This window comes from Sus scrofa, chromosome 15 (genome assembly GCF_054392235.1).
Source record: "Sus scrofa isolate SSC_HxYL_T2T_F1_AM1 chromosome 15, Sscrofa_HxYL_maternal_Yorkshire_Landrace_v2.0, whole genome shotgun sequence".
NCBI classification, from domain to species: Eukaryota; Metazoa; Chordata; class Mammalia; order Artiodactyla; family Suidae; genus Sus; species Sus scrofa.
The window spans coordinates 37,705,348-37,730,895 of NC_139397.1; the positions used below are offsets into that span (position 1 = coordinate 37,705,348).

At 38.7% G+C, this 25,548-nt stretch overlaps 1 protein-coding gene across 7 annotated transcripts; it reads left to right on the forward strand.

Moving 5' to 3' along the window:
- Positions 1–2,956: 2,956 nt before the first annotated feature.
- On the forward strand, positions 2,957–25,543 carry INSIG2 (insulin induced gene 2). 7 transcript variants are annotated; one of them, XM_084998064.1, is made up of 8 exons: positions 7,175–7,286; positions 8,260–8,397; positions 9,144–9,221; positions 11,560–11,949; positions 18,381–18,505; positions 21,704–21,870; positions 22,345–22,444; positions 23,467–25,543. In XM_084998064.1, exons 4-8 carry the CDS (start codon positions 11,706–11,708, stop codon positions 23,506–23,508), a joined length of 678 nt encoding a protein of 225 aa, XP_084854190.1. In that variant the 5' UTR covers positions 7,175–7,286; positions 8,260–8,397; positions 9,144–9,221; positions 11,560–11,705; the 3' UTR covers positions 23,509–25,543.
- The last annotated feature ends 5 nt before the right edge of the window (positions 25,544–25,548 follow it).

Here is a 25,548-nt window from a genome sequence, read left to right on the forward strand (position 1 = left end):
GATGGCCAAGAAACACACGAAAAGATGTTCAACATCACTCATTTTTACAGAAATGCAAATCAAAGCCACTCTGAAGTACCACCTGACACCAGCTAGAATGGCCATCATCAAAAAGTCTAGAAACAATAAGTGCTGGAAAGGGTGTGGAGAAAAAGGAACCCTAGTACACTGTTGGTGGGATTGTAAATTGGTGCAACCACTGTGGAAAGCAGTATGGAGATTCCTCAGAAAACTAAAAATTGAACTACCATTTGATCCAGCAATCCCACTTCTTGGCATTTATCCAGAGAAAACCATGACTCGCAAAGACACACGTACTCCAATGTTCATTGCAGCCCTATTTGCTATAGCCAAGACATGGAAACAACCTAAATGTTCATCGGCAGAGGAGTGGATCAAGAAGAAGTGGTACATATACACAATGGAATATTACTCAGCCATTAAAAAGAACGAAAACCAGCATTTTTAGCAACATGGATGGACCTAGAAATTATCATGCTCAGTCATACAATGAGACACCAACATCAAATGCTTTCACTGACATGTGGAACCTGAAAAATAGGACAGACTGAGCTTCTTTGCAGAACAGATGCTGACTCACAGACACTGAAAAACTTATAGTCTCTGGAGGAGACAGTTTGGGGGGTGGGGGGATGTGCTTGGGCTGTGGGATGGAAATCCTGTGAAATCAGATTGTTATGATCATTATACAACTACAGATGTGATAAATTCATTTGAGTAAAAAAAAAAAACACCAAACAAAAAACAAAACACCACAGTCACAAGCAAAACCAAAAGTAGTACTAGAGATGTTAATCTCTAGTGTTTTGCCTTCTAGCTACTGACAAGGAAATTGCAATACTTTTTTTTTGTGAGGGATTTTTTAATTTGGGTAAGGCTTCCAAGTTCAAGGTTCTTAGAGGCTTAGTCATCAACCCTTGGGCAATAATTAATGTTAGTCTAACAATATCTTACTTAAGCAAGGCAAATAAGCGTTTGTGGGTGTTTATGTTAGCTAAATAAAGAAGTTTTTGTTTTCTGGTTTACCTTTGGTCCCATTCAGTTGGGAAACCAAACAACATGTAAGGTTGATGGAAATATCTTTTCTCTGAAGTCATAAATTATCAAATCATTGATAGTTTTTTCTATGAAAAGGACCTTAGAAATAATCTAGACCAACCCCTCATTTTAACCAATGAGAAAAAAAATCCTAGAAAAATGAATATACTGGATGTGACTATGCACTTGTTGGCCTAACATGAGGTTTCAAGAATCCTTCACCAGTATTCTACCACCTATATTACACCAGCTCAAAATAATCCAGAGTTATTCTGATTTCTCAGAGTTCTTAATCAGCTAATATCTTGGCATCAGGTAAAATGCAGTTTTAATGTTTCCATAATAACAAATATTTGGTCTAAATTCATGACCTTGAGATTCAGAATTCATGTCTCAATACATTCTCCATGCTCCATCTATTCTGTTTTTCCAACTCTGACTCCCACCAGAATGCACAGCCTCATCATATTTGCCTACCTATACTCAGTGCCTCCTTAAAGACTACATCATCCATGACAGCCGGGAAACTTAAGTAGAACACTGCAGTAGGAATGACCCTGTTGGATACAAGAACCTTAGGAACTGGTGCCACATGGTTCTTGCTTTTTAGGTCTTGTCCCTCCCTGCAGTCAATAAATATTGAAACTAAAACAAAGGTCTTTCAAGTTAAAATTTTCCTTAAGGATTTTCTTGAAGGCAATTTCTAAGTGTTTGAAAGCTTGCCTAGAGAAGACATGGCCTAGATGAGTGGGACTCAGGTTGTTTTAAAGAGAATCATGACAGATGTTGGGATATTTTGAGGTAATCCTCTCTTGTCTGGGTGCTTTTCTCTTTTCTTTTTAAAATTCCATTTCCATTCTGTATAATCCACCCACATTTTTTTTTTTACTGGTAGTGTAAAAACCTACATAAGAGACTTAGTTACAGGAAACATTAGAGAAAACAAGAAAGGTCAGATAGATACTTGTTTGGAAGCATTCTGTTGCAAATTCAATTTCTCTTTCAATTTTCAGAAATATGTGTACCAATAAAAAGTCAGAAACATACAAACCCATCTATCATTTATCAGTTCAAAGTTAAAAAAAAAACACAAAGGAATTTCACCAACTAATGCTTCTTTTCAAATCTCTTAAGCAAGGATTCCAGGCCCAACCTTCAACTTAAACTTGCCTCAAGAACACAGTAACCTGACCTCATCCATATTATGGTTCGGTATTACTTCCAACCAACAAGGAATTATAATTTTATCTACTTTGTAATTTCCTTTTTGTATTTTGCATTGTACTTTGCATTTTCTCTACGTCGCTGAAAACCTCTAAAGCTCTTCCTATGAAAGCAACTGTACACAAATCGCTTTTGTCAAACTTGGGGAACGATTATTAATGAAAACAGGAAAAAATGCTGTGGGATGAAAAGGAGAGAAATATCAACTACGCTCTTTCTCGAAAGAAGTTATGACTTAGGAATGCAGGAATAAGGTAAAGAGCAAAGGCAGGCAAAAGCACACAGAAAATGAGAGTCAGCATCCTTAGCCGCAGCCCAGATCCTGGCTCAGAGGAGCGACGTGTGGAGAGCCTCGCCTCCCACAGGGTATGCGTGTGTTGCTGTGCGATTCCCTGACACCGCCCGCAGGTCTGGGCATTCGTCACAACCCTCTGCTGCCTGGTCAGCAAACAACAGCTGATTTGGTAGCCTCCACCACTAGGTAGTCCATGCCTGTAGCCGGCAGCTACGCTCAAGGAGATCGGAAGTCCTTTTGCCCCCTTTCGCAGGCTCACTACTCGGCGCCCGTAGAAACCGGAAGTTCTTCTGCCCCTATCTTCGGGAGAGCGTCAGCGCCTGCCGCGCAGGCGCAGTGAAGCTCAGGCGGAGTTACGTGAGGGGAGGAGGAAGCGGCGGAGGGGGGCGGGGGCCGGTCCCAGAAGATGGCGGAAACAGGGGTGAGTTGGGGGGTCTCCCAGGAAGCGCGAGTGTCTTGTTGTTGGGGGTAGGGACCTGAGGAAAGGGGTGGCTCTCGGTAAGAGGAACCGCTTCCGATTTTGCAGCCTGGGAACCCTGCTTAGCAAGTGCGAGGAGCCAGGACCATAGAAGGGGCCTGAAGGGTGAGGTGGTCTGCTCACCTGGGGTAGGGTAGGCGAGATCCGGAAGGGGACAGCGGGATCGGGGAGAGTTCCTAGGAGAGGCCGAAGCTTCTTGGACAGTGCTAGAGTATCGGAGCAGAAAGAAGGCTGGAGGGCGGCGGGAAGGGCGACCCCGGAGATTTGACGGGGTGGAGGTCGGCGAGCTCTCCAGCACAGAGCTGTCAGGATTTGGGGGTGAATCTAAAGGTAGATATTGTAGTAAGTTTAGAATCCGCCGACAGGTATGTTGATAATGGGTTGACGAACGGGACTTTGGTATTTTTGAATTGGAATTGGAAACCTTTGGAGTCGGTGTGTGGATAAAGCCAGAGAGAATGCTTGCCAGGACCTAGAAGTCGGTTGGTGATAGTTTTCTGGGATTTTAAGAGTTGGTCAGTGGAAGTGGCAATCGGGAAAAGAAAAGCACTGTGGGTGTGATGGGGGGGGGGTGCTAAAACCTAAGTGATAATGGCCCATGTCCAGTTAGCGTTGGGAAAAAGTTAATAAGTTATGTATGTATGGTTTTAGCTAGACAGTCTAGGAAGACATCCCAGGAAGAGTTTACTATTTTGTAGGATCAGTGGGGAAATGCTTCAAGAAGGAATGAATAGGCTTGACAGCTGGTCCACTGATACTGGCTGGAGTCAGTATGGCAGTGTTGCTGAGGATTAGACACCATTCCAGTCTTGGGTGAAGGAGAAATGACAGCAGACAAGCAGTGTCCAGGTTATGTCTTCCAACTTTGGGGCTTGGCCTTGAGAGAGAACCATTGAGTGAAAAGGAGTAAAGGAGCCACTAATAGGGGCCCCACAGAGAAAAAAAAATAGCCACTACTCTTCCTGTTTTCTTCATTCTTTCTCTGGATGTTATATTTAACGGTGTGTTTTGTTATAGTTTTCAGTACATATCTGATATAAAGTGACCAAGCTGTGAATCATGAACATTTGGGAAAGAGGTTGATTCTTTTTAAACTAACAACTGTTGCTCTTATGTTTGGTGGGCTGAAAAGGAAAAGAAAAATGCAAATCATTAATTTTAAAGACAGCTTATTTTCATTGTTATCAGACAATCATTCCCAAACGATGGTTTTTGTTTGTGTATTTGTGTTCAAATACCTATTGCTTGGAAGTTGTTTCAGTGGCAAATGTAAACTTTGATTTTCATTCTCAAAACCCAGAATCACTTAACAATCCTCTTTTGTTTATCTAAAAGTAATAATATCAACCCACTGACAGGCAGCACATAGACTGGGAATAATGTTTTCCCAATTTTGATGATTTGTTGTTGATCTCTCCAAATTACTTGAACTGTTTTTCTTTTTGTTCAGTAATGTACTTTATAGAAATTGTAGGTCAGAGCTAAGGTAGAATTTTTCATGTCCTGTGGAAGTTTCTTCTTTTATTTTTGAAAAAAGTATTATTTTGGTATTAACAGTTGTTTATCAACATGCCTTTAAAAACCATTTCTTGTGTGGCACTTAATTTGTTTTTGTATGGTGTTTTGTAGAAAATGCAATTGTAGAGCAATGTGTGGAGGGAACTACTTCAGACATGGAGTCAGAGTGCCTGGGGCTAGTCCTGGTACTACCTGGTAACAGTTTTATAATCTCAGAAAGTTACTTAACCTATTATATTTTGTAAAAGGAGGATTAAAAACACCCACCTACTTACTAGGATTATTGTTGAGGATCTGTTGAGAGACTGTCTATTTATTTATTTATTTATGTATTTATTTATTGTCTCTCTCTCTCTTTTTTTTCTTTTTTCCAAGGGATGCACCCGTGGCATACGGAGGTATATGGAAGTTCCCAGGCTAGGGTTCCAATTGGAGCTGTAGCTTCTGGCCTATGCCACAGCAATGTGGGATCTGAGTAGCATCTGCAACCTACACCACAGCTCATGGCAACACTGGATCCTTAACCCACTGAGCAAGGCCAGGGATTGAACCTGTGTCCTCATGGATGCTAGTCAAATTCGTTTCCCCTGAGCCATGACGGGAACTCCCGAGATTGTCTTTTAAATGATATCTTTATACCAGAGACTTCTTCCCTGATCAGAAAATTATTTTTTGGATAATCTAAATTTTTCAAATATAGTTTTTTAAAAAATTTTGGAGACTCAAATCTATCATTGTTGTAAGAGTAACACTTAAAGATATAGATGCGATTTGTTTTAAGATGATATTATTAATATGTAATCAGAAAACCAAATTTTAAAACAAACAAATTAGGGATGCTTAGTCCAAGAGCTTTCCCTTTAAAATAACCTGCTCCCCTAATGTGTGGCTATTATAAACAACAAGCTTTTTTTGGAACTTAATTGCTGTGTTAATAGGGAGTGAATGGTCCTGTGGAATTTCTTATCCCTTTGATGAGTCAGTCTAGCCATTTCCAGGAGTTCAGTTTACATGTTTGTGGTAGCAAGATCCAGTAGCATGCACGCTTGATCTTGTCACTTAACAACTTTGGGCTTCATTTGTTTTGTCACTAAATTGTTAGATCAGCAGTTCTTAACTTCTTTGAGACCATGGACTTTCTGAGCATTTAATATGAAAAGTCCACCTCTCTTCCCAGAAAAGTGTACATATGCACAACCTTTTTGTTTTTGTTTGTTTTGTATCAGACTCACACACTTCCTGGAATAGATGAACTCCCAATTCTCTTCCATTTCTTAAATTTTAGAATGCTGTTATTCTAACACATTTTAACTTTTCTTTTTGTCTCTTGTAATTACATACTATTGTATTATTATGTAGCCATAAAATTAGTTTTTTGGATTTTAAAAAAATAGCTTAAAAATCTCATTCAAATAAACATCAAACAAATGCTTTATTATTTTTAAAGACAGCTTTTGAGGTGAAGTAGGAAACTATAAACAAGCACTTTGAGGAAAGGTTGAATAAACAGCTGAGGCAGAATAACATAAACAGCAGCCTTGAACTAGCAAGAGGAAAGAGTCTAGTAATCAGTGGCTCTCAGTGGGAGGGCATTTGGAAATATGTAGGGCCATTTGAGGTTGTCTGGTGGGGGGTGGGGGTGGGTGGGAGTGGCATGCACTGGCATTTAGTGGGCATGAGCCAGGGCTGCTAAATGTTTTGCAATGCTTAGGGTAGTTCCAAACAATAAGGAATTGTCCAGCCCAAAATGCTTAATGCTCAGGGCCCTTTGGCAAACACTGGTGAGTGATTGTGAGCTAGGGCCTATCACAACTGAAATAACTTTAAAACTGGAGCTATTTTGCTCTTGTAAAAACATTATTCAACATAAAGTTCCCTTTTGGAAAAATTCACAAACGGAAACACATGATTTACTAGAGCAATTTGGGTTACTTAAAATATATATATGTACTCTTTGACCTCTAATAGCTGTTGTAGTAGCAGAAGATGGGGGCTATTACTGGAAGTTTGGAAAATGAGGAGTCAGATGTTGATCTAATACAGTATGTAAGTTGGCCATATGCTTTTTTTCTTTAATACATTTTTTTACTCCTTGATCTAGTACTTTTAAAGAAAATCAAAGTTTGTGTATTTGTTCTCATGGTCTTTCTGCTTGGACTTTAATTGGCCTTAGTACCTTGAAAATGTATTAATAGTTGATATTGTTTACCAATGTCTACCCATATTTTCAGTAACCAAATCCCCTTCTTTAAACCCATGTGCCGAAAAAGACATCTGAGAAGTGGGGCTGGAATGGGACTCAAGGTTTATTTAGTTTTTATTTAATTGTACAGTTGTATTATTTAATTATAGTTATCATAAATTCTTTGATGGAGAGGAAATCAGAATCAGATGTAAGAAGACTTCAGCATTCCAAGAATGATGTCAAATGACCCCCTTCATGGTAGATTATGCACTTATTTATTATGAAATATATTTCTTCTTCAGAGATTCCTTGTTTGTGTATCAATTGTAGATTTTTGGTTTGCGGTTACCCTGAAGTTTTGATATAAGAGTCTATATGTATACAAGATTGTTTTAAGTTGTTCTCTTAATTGCAGGTTCATCTCCAGTGTCCTGCATTTGTACCCACCTCTTCTCATTATTTCTGATTTTGGTAGTATAATCGTGCATGGATGATTTCGTATCTTTACCGTATATATACCTTTACTGGTGAGCCTTGTCATTTGTGGAATTTTTGTTTCCTGTTGCTGTCTTTTCTTTTCTGCCTAGAGAGGTTCCCTTGGTATTATTTGTTGTAAGGCTGGTTTAGTGTTGCTGAATTCTCTCAACTTTTGCTTATCTGTGAAGGTTTTGATTTCTCCTTCAAATCTGAATGAGAGCCTTGCTGGGTAAAGTAATCTTGGTTGGAGGTTTTTTCCTTTCATCACGTTAAGTGTATCATGCCACTCCCTTCTGGCCTGCAGAGTTTCTTCTGAAAAATCTGCCGATAACCTTATTGGGGTTCCCTTGGATGTTACTTGTTTCTTTTCCCTAGCTGCTTTCAAGATTTTCTCTTTGTCTTTAATTTTGTTCAGTTTGATTAATATGAGTCTTGGTGTATTCCTCCTTGGGTTGATTTTATATGGTACTCGTTGTGCTTCCTGGATTTGAGCGAGTGGTTCCTTTCCCATGCTGGGTAATTTTTTGGCTATTATCTCTTGGAATATTTTTTTCTGTCTTGTTCTCTCTCTCTTCTCCTTCTGGCACCCTTATAATATGGATGTTGCTGCATGTAACGTTGTCCCAGAGATCTCTGAGACTCTCTTCATTTGTTTTCAGTCTTTTTTCTCTTTTCTGTTCGATATCCATAATTTCCACTAATCTGTCCTCCACCTCCCTTATCCATTCTTCTGCCTCTTGTATTCTGATGTTGGTTGCTTCTAGTGAATTTTTTATTTCAGTTATTGTACTTTGCATCTCTTCTTGTTTAAGTTTTATATCTTGTATCTCTTTGGTGAGTGTTTCCTGTAAGTTATCCATCTTTGCCTCCAGTATATTTCCAATGTCTTGCATCATCTTCAGCATCAACAATCTAAAGTCTTTTTCCTGGAGGCTGAGAATCTCCTCATTACTCGCTGATTTTCTGGGGTTTTTCCTTTCTCCCTCATCTGAGTTATAGTTCTCTGTCTTTCCATTTTTATAGGTTTTTGGTGTGGTGACCTTTTTACAGATAATAGAGTTGTAGCCTCCCTTACTTCTGATGTCTGCCCTCCTGTGGCTGAAGTCGGTATGGGGCCTTGCTGTAGGCTTCCTGATGGGAGGGGCTGATGCCTGCCCCCTGGTAGGAGGAGCTGATTCTAATCCCTCTGGTGGGTGGGGCTTAGCCTCTGGATGGGATTAGAGGCAGCTGTGTGCCTGAGGGGTCTTTGTGTACCCTGTTTACTGAGGGGTGGGGCTGTGATCCCACCTGGATTGTTGTTTGCCCTGGGGCTTCTCAGCAGCTGGCTGAGGGGTGGGGCCAGCCTTTCCCAAAATGGCCACCTTCAGAGAAAGGCAGCTGCTGAATATTCCTGAGAGTTTTGCCTTCAGTGTCCCTCTCTCACAACAAGCCAGGTTCACCCCTGTTTTCCCAGGATGTCCTCCAAGAACTGCAGTCAGGTTTGACCCAGATTCCCGTGGAGACTTTGCTTTGCCCTGGGATCCAGTGCATGTGAAAGTCCGTGTGCGCCTTTTAAGAATGGGGTCTCCGTTTCCCCCGTTCCTGTGGAGCTCCTGCACACAAGCCCCACTGGCCTTCAATGCCAGATGCTCCAGGGGCCCTTTCTCCCAGTGCCGGATCCCCACACGTGAGAGTTTGATGTGGGGCTCAGAACTCTTACTTCTGTAGGTGAGTCTCTCTCTGCAAACCAGTTAGTTTCCAGTCTATGGAGCTTCCCACCCAGGAGGTATGGGTTGTTTATATCGTGAAATCACCCCTCTTGATGTGTCCTCCTCTTTTTCTTCTGAAGTAGGATATCTTTTTTAAGGTTTCTGGTCCATTTGGGTGGGGATTGCTCAGCTTTTAGTTTTGAATTTTGTTGTTTTTAGGAGAGAAGTTGAGCTCCAGTCCTTCTATTCCACCATCTTAATCCTCTCCCGGGGGACTCAAGGTTTAGAGGAAAGAGGGTAGGTTTTGGAATCAATCATCTGTAAGGTACAGTTCCAGTTCTAATGCTGTGGGTCACGTGACCATAGGCAAGTGGCTAAGTCTCTTTGACTTTATTTCTTCATTTGTGAAGTGCAGATGGTAATACCTACCTTTAGTCTTATTGTGGAGCTCAGAGGTACTATATGCCTGACATAGAGTAGGACTTCCATAAATGGGTGCTATGTCAGTAGTCAGGATGTTGATGATGATGAATTCTGTAGCTGTGACATGATGAATACCAAGCAAAGAATAGTTGCAAGGCCAGGTCAAGAGGGGATGTTTTCTGGGAGCTCCCCGGTGGTCTCTTGGTTAGGATTTGGTGCTTTCACTGCTGTGGCCCAAGTTCAACATCAAGCCACTGCATGTGGGGACCAGAGGAAAGAAAAAAGAAGGAAAATGGGGAAATGTTTTCTGGATTTTCAGTAGGTATTTAGAGTATGTTTTCCCGTGAATCAGCTGTACTATGTCTGATTTTCTCTAGGCCACTAAGCTGCAGAACTCAGTTATGCTATAGACTAAGTAGGTTTGGGAGGACTTGCTTGAGTAATGAATTTCCTCCTCAGGTGTTGGGCACAGAGCTTTGAGTATGGTAGAGGCACACACTACCTGTGTCTGTGTTTATCACATGAAACTAATAGGCTGTGAAAGTTACTAGTACTTACAGATGTTCTCATTTTCATACTGCTTGTTTCTAAAGTCAACTCCCCTAACCCTCCATCCAATTTACACATGGGTTTTGTTCCAAAATACATTTGCAATGTACTTTGAAACTTGGAAGTCAGAGGAACTATATTTTAAATGATGATTAAGTGCTAGGTTAGGTTTACCTTCCAAAAAGTCTTGTTTAACCCAATGTAATTTGGTTCAAAAAGAGTTAATCCACTTTAATTAAATAAATATGAATATGTCGAGCTCCCCTTATATGCTAGGCAGTTACCTTTCTGGGTATATAGGTGCAATGATAGTGAATAGACCTACATAAAAAGTTTATAATCCGTAAAGCAACTATACATATCATCATAAGATCGCTTTTAGAATTGCCATGCTAAAGTTTTAAATAAATTACTTTGCGATTCAAAGGAAATGTTTATGTTCTGGTTGGGACAATGTCCAAGATATATTATTTTGGGGCGAGATAGTAGTAAGTTACAAAAACAGTCTGTATAGTACTTTACCGCTTAAAAAAATGTTGCTATTCATAGAAAAAAATGTAGAGGAATATGCAACAGTTTGAGAGGCTAAATGTGAAGGTACAAATAAGGGCTTTGGAGCCAGACTGTATGGCTTTGAATCCCAGCTTGCCCTCTTAGTGGATGGAAACTTGGTTAAGTGACTTAACCTTTCTTTGCTTTTTTGTCTCACCTTTAAAATGGATGTATTTGCACTTACCTTTTAGGGTTATCATGAGAGTTAAATGTGTTACCATATGTCAGGTGCTTAGAACAGCTCATAGAAAGCCTCACATGGTGTTTGTCTTAAACAAACTTATGCACAGGAAAGATCGCTTTTGTTTAGAGGGGTGAGCAAATAACCTAGAATGATTGTACTTGTAGAGTTCTAGGTTTTATGGCTCAGAAATCATGTGGATCGAATTTCTTTGAATCTAGCCAAGAGGTTAGTCTTTATTTTCTTAGCTTCCTTTCTTCTGCTTCCTATGCCAGCCTTCTCACAATAGCTCTCATAATTGCACTAAAGGCAGACTGGGTCAAGGCAGGGGTGGGACACAGCTGGGGTTCTGGGAGAGCAGATCAGGCCTGGATTCTGCACTTGCTGTATGTGTGAGTGAGTGGGTGCTGGCCTGCTTTTTATAAGATACTTTTGTGCAGAAAATCATGTGTATAAGCATTAAACATTGAAACAGGTCATTTTGTTCCCCTATGAAGAATGTCCTCCTGAGCAAGTGACATTTCATTGTGAACAGTACAACAATTTTAGTTCAAATATGTTTATTTTCCATCAGCTACTTGGGCTTGGAGATTTTGGTAGAAGAAACAGAAACCTGCATTTTAATTTTCTAGTTTCTAGTAGAAATGTCTCAGATAACCTGTCCAGAGGCAAGCTGTTTTCACTGTTATTTTAACCTTTAAGTCTCTTTGGTCATTAATTCTGTCCCAATGAATATAAGTTTAGCACTTTATTTTTTATTACCAATAAAATGTTTTTTAAACCTCTTCTTATTCAGTAAATGACTAATTTAAATAGATAATCTCGTCATTTCATTATTTTGTCCTTTAATGTTAATTAATATTGAAATCAGGAAAATTGTATAGTCATTTATTAGACACACATTGATTTCTTTTTTCTTATCTCTTACAGGATTTCTGTTAGTTCCTATTTTAGGACGAGATGCAATACTGTTGAAACACCACCCTGCTTTGGTTCAGACAGTTGGCTTTTCAGCTAGGACACCATTTCTTCTTCTTTTTTTCTTTTTTTTACTGACTTACTGAACTTATGAAACCATGGCAGAAGGAGAGACAAAGTCACCTGGACCCAAAAAGTGTGGTCCCTATATCTCATCTGTGACTAGCCAGAGTGTGAACTTGATGATTCGAGGAGTAGTCCTCTTTTTTATTGGTGTATTTCTTGCATTAGTGTTAAATTTGCTTCAGATTCAGAGAAACGTGACGCTCTTTCCACCGGATGTGATTGCAAGCATCTTTTCTTCGGCATGGTGGGTACCACCGTGCTGTGGCACAGCTTCAGGTATGTGTGGGCTATTTCTGTAATGCCTAGAAAGGAATTAGGGTAAACGAGGGTAGTTATTGTCGGAGCAATACTTTTTAAAAACCAGCTTTATTGAGATATAATTTATATACAGTACAATCGACCTGCTTTACAAATGCATACAGTCATGTAGCCACCACCACAATCCAGCTATAGGACATTTCTATCACTTCCTAAGTTCTCCTGGGCCCTTTTTGAAGTCCACTCCCCACCTCCAGCCTCAGACTTTCTCTTTCTGTCACTGGATTATTTTTGCGTGTTCTAGAATGTAATATAAATGGAATCACAGAGTATGTACTCTTTTGTGTCCGATTTGTATCTGACTAACATCTATGACCTTTAAAAATTTAATCCTAAAAGCAATCTTGATTCCTTTAGGGATGAGCCTTTTCACCTCTTTATTTTGTTCTTTCATTAACCCATCTCATAGAAACTTATTTCATCTTGCTGATCATCATCAATATTTGGTTTTAAGGTTTTGATGTGTATTGTCTTGTTTTTGAAGAAGATAAAAACTTGAAGATGGAAGGCTTTTGACCCTTGAAGAACACATGCTTGAATGTGTTTGTGAATTTTTTTTTCAATGAATACATACTCTAGTACTACTCATTCCTGGGTTGAATTGCAGATGTGGAACTGTGGCTACAGACGGCTGCTGTAAAATTATATGCAGATTCTTGATAGTACAGAGGGAGGGGACCCCTCGTGTTGTTCACGGGTTGACCATAGTTTTATTCAAGTTTAAAGCTTCATGTTGTTATTTTTTAGGTTTATGTATATGCTTTTTTCCCTTGGTATCTTGTTTTTAGACATACCTTCAGAATAATAAATTCTTAAAGAGATTAATAGATTCTCTTTCCTTAAAATTTTTATCATCCTGTTACTTATTTCAGATCTTTTTTTGGTAGATAGCATTTAGTGGATAAAATGGAGCATTTCAGAATGCCTTATTGATGGTGAGTTTCCATAATGAATAGTGCTTTGGCTTTTTCTAATGAGACCAGTAGACTATTTTGTTTATTAAGTAACATAAGGAAGTCCTAATCATGTGGTAGTAGAGAATTCTGATTGAGAGAGAAAATTGCTTTTAAGAATTTCCATTTGGTGTCTCATACTTAACATACATAAATCCCTTGCAATATTATGTAGATCCTTCTTGACTTACATCCTAGAGCTGGAGGTCCCAGGGTAAGGAGTTAGGTGTGATACATTTTAAATGACCTCATGAAACCTATTGGACACAGTTATGTCATCACATTCCATGGATGGAAGGGCATTGCTGTGGTAAGGTTGCAGCATGTTTTATGTGTTGATTTCTCACTATTATAGTAGTCGCATTGAAAGAGAGCTTATAAAGATGATTCTTAGTTTCTCCGAGGTTATTACTGTTCTCTGAGAGAACAGGCAACATAGTTCAAACAAAGAGAAGAAAGCATAAATTGTATTTTATCATTCTCTGTTGTATATACTAATCCTCATGTATTTTCCTTTCTTTCATTTAAGTTCAGAAGCAAAAAAGTTTTCCCAACAACCTTTTCTACTTGTTTATTTTCTCCTATGGTAGAAGTCCTATCTAGCTACTAATAGAAGCTTTTTAGGACTTGGAAGAACATGTATTTTCAGAATAGACAAAGGGAAGGTTGGGGAGGAAAACTTTCTTATTGAATGTCTACTAAGGCTGGCTGTATCTCTCAACCCTAGAGATCAGTCTGGCCAACTCAGGAATGAGATGTTTGGCATTGTGCCTGTTTTGGGGGGAATGAAGAGATAGATAAGGAAGGTTATCAGTGAGCCCAGAGTCCCAGAGTTAGTGAATGGTGTGGCAAGGTGAAAGTCACATGCCAGGGAAGGGGAAGGAGGGAGTTCTTCAAACTTCACTCAGTGGGCGTGCCTCTTTTGAACCTTCTAGACCAAGTGCTAGGTGTAGGTGGGGAAGAATGGCTTATACTATGCATTCTGGGCTGGAGCAGGAAGACTTGACTGGGGTTTCATCGTACCTCGTTTATTGAGAGGAGCAGGGTTGCATCTGTCCTGTGATGTGAGCACTTTTGCCACAAACTCACATACATTAGGAAAACTTCAAACATTAATGCTACATTTCGGTTGCTTTGTCCCTACTGTCCTTCCTTTTGCTAGCTACGAGGCTTGTCACACTTGCAAACTTAACCTTGTATCATTGCATGGGGAGGATTTGGATTTATTTTTCTTGCTTAAGTGCTTCTTCTGAAAGCAGTGTGTTCTTTCCATGAGGTACCTGGGCAAATGCCCATAGGGAGGACTTGGGAAATCAAAATTTCAGTCAGCTGTGTTGTTGATGTTGTTGGGCAGACCATGGTATTTAGTAGGTGAGGTTGAGGGTATCAGATGTGTGACAGTTGCCAAAGATGAAAAATGGATTCTTGTGTAATTACTGCTCTCCCCCCCATCTTAGGGAAGATATTAAGGGAAAAAAAGATAGGTGTTGGAAGAAACAGTGTGTTTGGTTCATGTGTGTATAAGGTATGTGTCTGTTTTTGTTTGTGTGTGTTGGTATGCATTTTCAAAACTCTCTTGGCCTCTTGGCTCTTTTCTTTTCTTTTCTTTTTGTTTTTACAGTTGCACTTGTGGTATATGGAAGTTACCTGGGCCAGGAGTCGAATTGGAGCTATATCGGCAGTCAGTGCCACAGCCACGGCAACCCCAGATCTGAGCTGCATCTGCGATCTATGTTGCATCTTGTGGCAATGCCAGATCCTTAGCCCACTGAGCGAGGCCAGGGATGGATCCCACATCCTCATGGACAATGTGTTGGGTTCTTAACCCACTGAGCCCCAACAAGAACTCCTTCTCTTGGCTCTTACCATCTTAAATCAGAAAAATCGATGATTGTTCTTTGATTTTCCCATGTAGTTAATACTCATAGATTGAGCAGCTACCTTCTGGAGGGTCTCCAGAGTCACTGCTTTCTACATGTAAACCTAGTGCTGGAAAATTTGCCTGTGGTGCTTCTGGAGAGATGACTAGTAGGGAACTCTGGTAAACTCCTTTTGATCTCATTTTCCTTTTCTGGTTCTCTATTTTTAGTTTAATAATGGGTGGCGTTTCAAGTTGATTCACTTCTGTATGTGTGCAGTGCTTTAGAATTAGAGAATTAGAACCTCTTGAACCTGATTGAGAGCTACAGAGGAATCTTTCTGAAGAATAAATAGGAGAGAAAACGTACATATCATTGTGTGACTGAAATAACTAGAGAGGTTGACTGACAAATCACAAGTAACCAGATTGGGTCCATACCTATGAAACTACTATCTAATTTAAAAAGGAAAAGCAGATAGACTTTTCCTGTTGAGCCTTGCAGTCAGTTACCCAATTCCTGGAGAGCCTTGCAAGGCTCCTCCTCTCTCTCACCTCCCACATCCAGGTTCCAGATTTTACATCTCTCCCCTGTCTGTCACTTGGTCTAGGCCTTCAACTACTCTGCTTGGAATTTTCAGTCTTGTCTTTTCCTGCCTCAGATTCTGCCTGCTCCCCATTACCCCCTGTCCTGTTCCTCCTCCCCTGTCCTATGTGGTACACTCACCTCTGTAAGAGAAATCAGACCCTGAAGCTCTGTTTCTGCCTAAAGCTTGCCATTTCCAGATGATACTGGGTATTTTTCACTGTCCATGCTTTTCCTCAAATACTTCCCTTTGATTAGAAAGCCCTTTCCAGACCACTCATCTGCTGAAGGCTCCTGCATTAAAGGTTGCTTCTTCTAGGAAGCTTTCCTGACACCCTAGTACCCTGCCTCCCCTCTGCACATGCCAGGAGAAGGCTGGACCCTGGGCCCTGTCAGTGCTGCCTCTAACATGTTACTCTGTTTAATTGTTTAGGTGGCCACTTTAGGACTGGGATCATGTCTTACTCATTTTTCCTTTTTAAATCCCTAGCAAATACCAAGAACCAGACATATCATGGGGGCTTATTTGTCTGTTGGATGAACACACTGCCTATCCTGTTGTAGTTTTCCGTCAAAGTCTGCCTCATTCAGTGGTTTTGCTTTTTCAGCTCTTTTTCCTTGAGAAATATTTGATTTAACTCTTCCTTTTAGTGCATCACTGCGTTAAACACGGTACCATGAAAAAACGATGACTTAATATTGTCGTACAAACCTCTCTTGTTTTTGGTCTTGGTAGCCTATAACAAGTCGCTAGGAAATAATAATTCCAAGAAGTGTGATTTTGCATCAGAGAACCACCTGATTAAGCAGGACTATGTTTGCCTGTGATTTAACACAGGCATGATTTTAACAGCCTCTCTTGTTAAAATAAGAATGTATAGAAAAAGGAAAAGGCCAGACACACCTCTGGTACAGCTCTCAATGGTGAGCTCTCACTGTGCTGTAGGTGTTGCCCTCAGACTATGCCAGGCCTCTGTTTAAAGGAAAGAAAGAAGACATTTAATGGGAAGTGACAAGCTCTCTTGAATTCTCCCTCTCAGTGAGCAGCCGAGAACCATGCATACTCAATGGGTTTGATTTTTATTGGCAAATCCCAGGGTTGGCAGCGTGGCAGTTTAAATTTCTTTTTCTGTTTTTGCTTGCTCTCCTCAGTTGTCTCTCACTTGTGAGTCTGACATCACATGCATAAAAATATAGTCAATTTTACTTATTTAGGTCTTTGCACACACATGTCAGTACTCTCTATGTGATAATTCTTTACCTGTGGCATCAGCTGCTGAGGAAAATTGACTTGGAGTGCCTGATCTTAGTTGATTTCCTCAGCAACAGGCAAAGGGAGAAGAGAGAGAGAAAGAGAGGGAAGAGGGATGTGACATGGGCTGCTAGTTTCATGACCCTTGAGAACAAAAAAAGAGGCAATATTCATGTAGATATATTTCAACTGTTAGACATGCTTGTTGCCACTTTAATTTTGTAGAAATTTGGAAATGCTGTCAGTTAATCTCACAGGATTTTAGAACAGTACCTTTTAAATAGGAATAAAATGTGGAACTTTTAAATTTACTAATAGTTGTTGGAGTTCTGCATTGCTGAAATTTGTTGTTAATTTCTTGATGGTCTGGTGGCCATCTATCCTCAACAAAAGCCTAATTCAGAAGACACTTTCAGTTTTGTGGATTAGAAAATGCGTATATCATGGCAATGTCCCTACTCCAGATGGAAGGGTGGCCGTGCAGCCTCTTTTTAATGTTCCTCCATTGGTCTGCTGGCCCATGAATTTTTATATTAATCAATTTCTGTTTTTCCTTCAAGACTTAATGCATTTTTGTGAGCTAGAGCTGGCCAACACTGGGCCAGGCAAGGGGCTTCTGACCCTTCAGGCACTTAGACTTGGGTACAGTAATTTCATGATACATCGTAAGTATATTGGACTTTTAAACGTACTTTTCAACTGATGTGACAATTGTGTTTTTATTACTGAATGGCAGCATAAACATTCCGTTTTTAGGAAGATTAGCAAATTAAAGCAGCCCAGCTATTTCCCAGTAACTTTAATCCGTTTAAGTCTATTTTCCTCATAACTTGCTGAAGAATGTTTTGATTCATTAAATACTCTTTCTTAAATGACTAACTTAGCATTTAAAATCCTATTCCACTAAATGAATACAATGATAAGGTTTGACAAATATTAAAGTTAAAAATGGAGTGAGAATATTTTGAGTCTCAATTATAGACATGTAGCATACTGTAATTCATAACTGATTACACCGTTAGCATTGAAGAGGTTCTTTCCAAAATTAAGAATTGCACTAAAATGATTTCTTCTGATCTTTTAACATTGAGTTTTAATTTTAACCAAAAATTTATACTTCTCTAGTCCATGTTTCTTCCATTTTTCCTCTATGCTGAATGAGTGTCACGAGTAGATTTCTGTTGTGAGTCTTTCTGCTTTGACAACCTGCCTTAGAGTCTCTTTAGAGGGCTGGGTTGGAAAGGAGTGAGACCAGAAGTTGGGAGGGCAAGGTTCGTCCATCTGGATGGCATTACATGTGTGATGAGTTTGTACATGTTTACACTTTGAATTTCTCTTCAGACTTGTGGCATTTGATAGCACGTTTCATGGTCATATAGCTTAGAGAGAGCATTGCTTCACTGCCAACTGGTTTGATGCTTTTCAAGTCTCAGAGATAATAGTAGTGGAAAAGTAGCATGAATCATCTAGTTCAGTCTGCTAAATTCTGAATCATACACTGAAATAGTGTTTGCCTACTGAGAATATTATAATCATTTACAATGCCGTCTTCAATGGTGTTATTGTCACTTTTTTCTTTTGAAAGGTAAGCTTAAAATATCAACAATTAACATTAAGCAAGTTGAAGATCTTCTCTAAAAATCTTTCAAATGCTTATGCTGGTTGTAGTGACTCTTAGCTTAAGTTTTGCCTGTATACCATTGGAGATGACTTAATTTTTTCCCTTTTTTCCCCCCACAGCTGTGATTGGGTTATTATACCCCTGCATTGACAGGCATCTAGGAGAACCACATAAATTTAAAAGAGAATGGTCCAGTGTAATGCGGTGCGTAGCCGTCTTTGTTGGTATAAATCACGCCAGCGCTGTATCCTTTCCACCGTAATGAAATGTATAATAACAAAGCAGCTTTCAACAAACCAAAGGTTAAACAGCTCCTTGCAGCTTCACTGTCGTCAATTTGTGATCTGCCCACTTAGTGATAAAAAGAATGTGTGCTACGTTCAAGTATCTTGTGGCCCTGAAGTCACAGTGTTGGGTAGAGCCTTTCATTGCAACCCCTGGTTTTCAGTATCACTTTGAAACTTGGCACATTTTTAAATTTACGTATTTTTCTTAAATTACAATACTCAGTTACCTCCATGTAGTTTTGGTAACTCTAACATTGAAAAGGTAGATTTCAAAGGAATTTCTTTTCTCTCTTTCTTTCTTCACTTAAGATTTGCCAGTAAGGATGGGTGGTGGCTTCAGGTGCTAGTTGTTTTGTGTGTGTGTGTGTGTGTGTGTGTGTGTGTGTATATATATATATATTCTTCAAATTAAATGTAAATAATATATTTATAAATATTATATATGTATGTGTTTGTGTGTGTATATATATATATATTTAAAGACAGACTGTCATTTGTTGGTGTTTATCAGCACATGAATGTTCTTAAAAGGTGATAGAAGTAGAAATAGCCAACTTAGACTGTGGCCAAAAAGAACTTTTTTTCCTAAGTTAGGTACTTTTAATCATTTTAAAGATTCTGATATTTTAATTTAGTGATTAATGAATATTTTCATGCTGTCCTGGCTAAAAGGACAAGGTAGCCTCTATTTCCCTTTTCTCCTCTACCTTTTACCCCTCCGGAAAAAAAAAAAGTGTCTACCCCCAAAACAAAAGTTTTTGCCCTCATAAGGTTTTTATCCTGTCATCCTCCCTTCCATCCCCCACCTCCCCGGGCCCTGCCCTGCCTTGCCTTTGTAGAAGAGAATCTGGGACATGCTAGATCAGCCTTCCCTTTTTTAGAAGACATAGCTTAAAGAGTGGAGGTGGCAGGAACCTCTTCAGGGAAGAGAAGACACGTGACTCAGGCTGCCTAAAGTTTCCTCTTGCCACTGCACTAGGCTCAGGGCTGGCAGTTAGTTGGAGAGAGGGTGGGTGGTGATTCCCGTGTGTCTTACAGAAAGTATTGAGCTGTTTTGGAGAAGCCGTGGAAGAGGAACCAAGGAAAGAAGCAGTCTTTGATTCTGAAAACACATCTGCCTTGCTGTTTCCAGTTGGGCTGGCTCTTGGAGATTTGTGACTTTGGAAGTCCCTCAGTGGCTCTTATCATTTTGGCTTTTCCCCTATTCTTTTGTATTAAAGAATTTCTCAACATGTTTAGGCTGGCAAAATCACTGAGATTTAGGATTTTATACAATTCTCTTGGTTAGGAGAGCTTTAAAAAGATACTCATAGAATATTATATCTAGTAGAAAGCTTAGAAATCCCCTACTTTCACATTTTCTTTATAAAGATAGTAAGAGAAGTGAAAGCTCAAGAGGTTTGGTACTTTGCTAAGTCATTCATATTGTGAGGCTGTGCCGGTGCTGAGACCAGACCCTAGAGATCCTGACTCAGGTCTAGGAAGTTTCCCTCTCCTACCTGGTAGCCCCATGGATGTGTAAATTAATCTCTGTCTGGTGGATTAGACTTTTCTATCCTAGACAGTTCAGCCCTTTTTAAGTTGAGAAGTTTAAATAACCTTTTATGGTATTTAGAAGACTTACCTAATTTAAATTCTTTGCTTTGGTCATTCTTTTCTTTTTCTCTCAATGAAATCCTTAAATTTAGCAGTCTTAATTATTCTGTTCATCCTTTAAGCAAAACCCAAAATGTTTACACACTTTATAACACAGGCTTAAAAACAGGTTACCTAGACTGTAGAAAATCACATTGTGCTATTTTTATGATTAAAGTTTTATCTGTTTACCCTAGAAGCCTCCTTATTTTGTTTCGACTCTTAACAAAGTTAGTTTAGTTAGCAAAGAGAGCACCCAGTTAGTGTCACATTCCACTCCTGACAAGAATGTTTATTCCATAGAGAAATCAGAGCACAAGCTTTGGAGTTTGAGGTATAATGCCCTCTAAAGACTAAGAGCTTTTTCGGAAAGCGTACCCATAGACTGTAGATTTCTTGATACATCAAGCCTAAACAAGGACTGGCCTTGAGTGACCCATAATAGCTGAGACTGTAAGTAGGCTGGTGTTCAGGATGCCCTCTGGTTGGGTAGGAGGGGGGGTCATGGTGATAAACAGCAGGGTGTTACGGGAAGTAGAAAATGGCTTTATATGCACTTTTTTGAACTTCTCTCTAGTTGCAGTGTGGCCAGTTAGTTTGGCAAGATATGTAGTCTCCCCTGGGGAGCTGGATGTAGAGCCAAGATATGGCCTTTGGGACATAGATAATGCCCTTTTAATGATACTTGAAATTAATTCCTTTAGTGTAATCCTCTAGCAAAGATATGAGAAAATTGAATTTATAAAGCTTCATTTTGCCCAGAGATTTTGGAGTAGGAAAGGGCTGTACATTTGTGAATAGGTGCTTAAGTAGATGATGGAAATAAAATATCATTTGCGCAAACTGTCCTATACCAGAAAGTCTCAGGCACCAAAATAGCTTGGCAGGTTGCAAGATAATGTTCACTTCAAGGCTTTATCCTCAACAAATTAAAACTAGAACAGTTGACATAATAGAAAGGGATACTGTGTCCTTGGTACTCTCGTTTCTGAACTGCATTATTGTAAAATGTGTCTGTCAGTAAATCATATAGAGAATGTGGTACCCTGTTAAATAGCTGTCAACTCTTCCATTTTCAAGTTCCTGTATGATTCTCAAGTAATTCTAAACCTGTGTGAGAAGTAATATTGGTTTCCTTTTTAGCAAAAGGGTGTTCCTTTAGCAATACTTGTGTTCTGAGGCTTCTAGTTATAATTTTTGCAAACAAAGCATTTCTTAAATAATGGGTCTGATCCAAAATTGGAATACATAAATTGGAAATGTATGTAGAGTGCTGTTTTTTTTGGAGATTACACGTTGGTGAGACCTATTAGAGAGGTATCCTGTCCTCTGTGTATCTTTAGTGAATACCAGAGATAATTTTAATCCCCCCTAGTTTTATGCATTGTGCTAAAAACTGAAGGCACAAAGCTAAAGCAGTCTATTCCCTTTTTAAGGTTAACATCTCTTATTTTAGAAAAATGAATGGGTGATATTATTTGGTTACCAGTTTTAAGATGATTCTTTAACACTAATCTCAGAAAGTGGATTTTGATAACAACATACAGTTGTCTCTCACACTGGCTGCACTCTCCATTGGACTGTGGTGGACTTTTGATAGATCTAGAAGTGGTTTTGGCCTTGGAGTAGGAATTGCTTTCTTGGCAACCTTGGTCACTCAGCTGCTAGTCTATAATGGTGTTTATCAGTAAGTATTCTTTTTGGTGCTTGTTTGCTAAAATAAGAAAATGATAACTGAATTCAGAATTGAGATTTTTAAAATTGCTTTAGGGAGTTCCCATCATGGCTCAGTGGAAACCAGCCCGACAAGTAGCCATGAGGATTCGGGTTCTACCCCTGGCCTCGATCAGTGGGTTAAAGGATCCTGTGTTGCCAAGAGCTGTGGAGTAGGTCGCAGCTGCAGCTCAGGTCTGGCATGGCTGTGGCTGTGGCTCGGGCTGGCAGCTGTAGCTCCGATTCACTCCCTAGCCTGGGAACTTATATATGCTACACCTATGGCCCTAAAAAAAAAAAAAAAAGAAATTAAAAAAATGAAACTGTTTAAGCCACTTTAATCAATAGAGTAATTTATTTCCATTGTTGAATAATTCGTTGCCATTATCTTAAGTGTCATTCATTGTACTTCCTGTGTGGGTTGTTAAAAGTATTTCTTTCATTCTAGATATACATCTCCAGATTTTCTCTATGTTCGTTCTTGGTTACCCTGTATATTTTTTGCTGGAGGCATAACAATGGGAAACATTGGTCGACAACTAGCAATGGTATGTTTATGCTTCTTTAGTCACTTTTATGTTGTTGAGATGTAAGACAGATTTTCTCCAGACAGTAGTGGAATAAATCATTGGGAAGAATTTAATCACAAGTGTCTTAAAAATGGAAGAAACCCTGAATAGAAAAGCTAAAATGTATTATATAGGGTGTTATGATTTATCCTCCAATTTTTATTAATCAATGAATTTATTTTACTAATATACATTTCTGTTCCATGAGAAAGGGACAGTTTTAAAAGTGAGAAGAGGCACTACTTACAATTATGTTACTACAGTAGATATAAATTAGGACTATTTCCAGCAAATCAAGATGTTTGATTGTTTTAGCTAAGAAGGAAAAGGACGTTGTTGATAAGCCCAGTCATAGATTGCAGGTGTGGGGCAGTAGCATTCAGATGCCACAGCAGTCTCATGAATAAGCACTGTCACTTTTACGATTTTAGCCACCTGAGAAAATTGAAATTGCAGTATACGTTGCTTTCTTTTTGGCAATCTAGCCACCCAGTTATCCTAAGTCTATTGGTTTACTTAATTTTGAATAATGGGTATGTGTTTTTAAAATATTGTTTTCACCAGAAGCTTTTACTAATAGAGTAGATTTTTTTCCTTTCAGTTTTAAAGTCATTTGAAAAAATATTATCTGAATTCATATTTGTCCTGTCCTTAAGTTCATGACCTTTCCTTTGCTGTTATGCCTTAATGGGCACACAAAGAAATTTATTTTGCTTCTTTTCATATTCTAGGGTTGATCTAAATCATATACTGTTATTTGCTTATAATGCAGACATATCATTTTTCCTTCTTTTGGCGATGCCTCTTTCGATTCTAGAACATAAATTTTCTTTTTCCCTATCACACTTGTCATTTAATCCTAATAGTTGAGTAACTCTCAGATTCTTTGAGGAATAAAGGGAGCCAATAAGAGTAAACTGTTAAGATTTAGACTTTTTAGTTTATATGGAAATTGCTATTCAGAATAAACTGTTAACCTTTTAACCTTTTAATTTTTACAGTATGAATGTAAAGTTATCGCAGAAAAATCTCATCAAGAATGAAGAAGGCAAAAATATATCTTTTGTTCAGAAAAACAAGATTAAAAAGGGCATTTAAATGATAGCTATACCAACAAAACTTTGGACTGTAAAATTGCCAGGATGCAGTTTTTCCCTTGATTGGTGTGTGTGTGTGTGTGTGTGTGTGTGTGTGTGTATACACACACATACATATATTAGTGCAATCTGTGATTGCTTCATCTGTAAATCAAGTACAAACCTGTATGTATTTGACTTAACTGTAAAATATATATGCACTACTTTAAAAAAATGTTGATTAATAGATTAAATTTTTAAATTAATTTTTTAAACATACTGTATATTGTATCACAATGTTGATGTGCCAAAATATTCTGTTATCATCATGCAGAGTATAAGAATGCTTTGAACAATTTATAAACTTAGTGAAATAAAATATGAGGAAAACCAAAAAAAAAGAAAATGAAAAGCTGGTATATTCTCTTTCGCTTACAGTTGTGCCTTTTTATTTTTCTAATTATAGCAGTCAGTTCTGGGTACCCTAATATGTGGTTAGTGTCTATTTTAATGTTGTCTCAGATAGCTTTGGGTGTTTTAATATATGATGAAAAAGAACTTCCATGAAACATTTCAAACTTGCATTAATGGAGAGAGTCCAAAGAGTAATTTTTTGTTTTAACAAATTTTACTAGAAGTAAAAATGACGAGCAGGAGAGTTTATCAGCCTGAAATTGTTTTGAGTCTAAATCTAGAAGAATATGTATCATTAAAAGTAAAGGCCTTTGGGAGTTCCCGTGGTGATGCAGCAGAAATGAATACAACTAGGAACGAGTCTGACTAGGTTGAAGGTTTGAATTCTAGTCTTGCTCAGTGGGTTAAGCATCCCGAGTTGCCGTGAGCTGTGGTGTAGTGGGTTAAGGATCCCGCGTTGCCGTGAGCTGTGGTGTAGGTTGCAGATGCGGCTCGGATCCTGTGTTGCTGTGATTGTGACCTAGGCCGGTGGCTACAGCTCCAATTAGACCCCTATCCTGGAAACCTCCATATGCTGCAGGGGAGGCCCTAAAAAGACAGTAAATCAATCAATCAATAAATAAATAAATAAAAATAAAAAAAATTAAGGGCCTTTGAAAAGTGTAACTAGAATAAATATGTTTTGGGAATACAAAATAACCTTCTGCAGTACCACAAAGTATTAAGTGATTAACTGTCATTTGCAACACAGTATTCCACTGCGTTTGTACATAGAACACATAGAAGAAAACCCAAACAGGTAAAAATGAAAATTCTGACTCTCTTGTGTTCTTTAGTCTACTGAGTTCAATAAAGTAAACAAACCACTTGAGCTGGGCTGCATCCTATGACTGATTGTCAGTAGCTTGCCATCTGGGGAATGGATGAGCCTGTAACTCCTTGTGTATTCACATGCCCATTAGTGAATAGTTAAGAATATATTGTTTAAGAGTGACTGAGAGGGCATATTTGTACATGTTAAAGATCTTGATAACAGTTTTGTGCATATCTTTCCAAAAGCTAGAGCCCTTTAAGAATGATTTAAACATATTCTTATTTAACTTTTTCCCCCAATTTTTATTTTTGAAATTGATGGCAGCTGTCTGATACACAAGGATGAAAATTTCTGCTTACCCTGGAAGAGTGTATGTACGTGTATGTGTATGTGTGTGTGCATATGTGTGTGTATGTTTGTGTGCTCATGCTTTCTTAAAATGTCAAGTAGATAATTGTTGATTTTAAAACCATTGCTGTCAGACTGAGATCTTGTATGCCAAACTTTAAACTGCTTGTATGTTTTAAGGCTGAAAATGTGAAAATCCTAAAAGGATTTCATATTGAATATATGTACACAGTCTTAACTATAGTGGTGGTAAACATACTACTATAATTTATTATTCTATCTTCCAGATAATGTTAGAACAAATAAGGTATATTTTTAGAATCAACTTTGTAAGCACTGTAAATCTTTAATAAGTTATAAGGTCTATGATGTGTTTACTTTGAAAATTGCTGTTTAAAGCAAGATGTATTAAATATATAATTATCATCTTG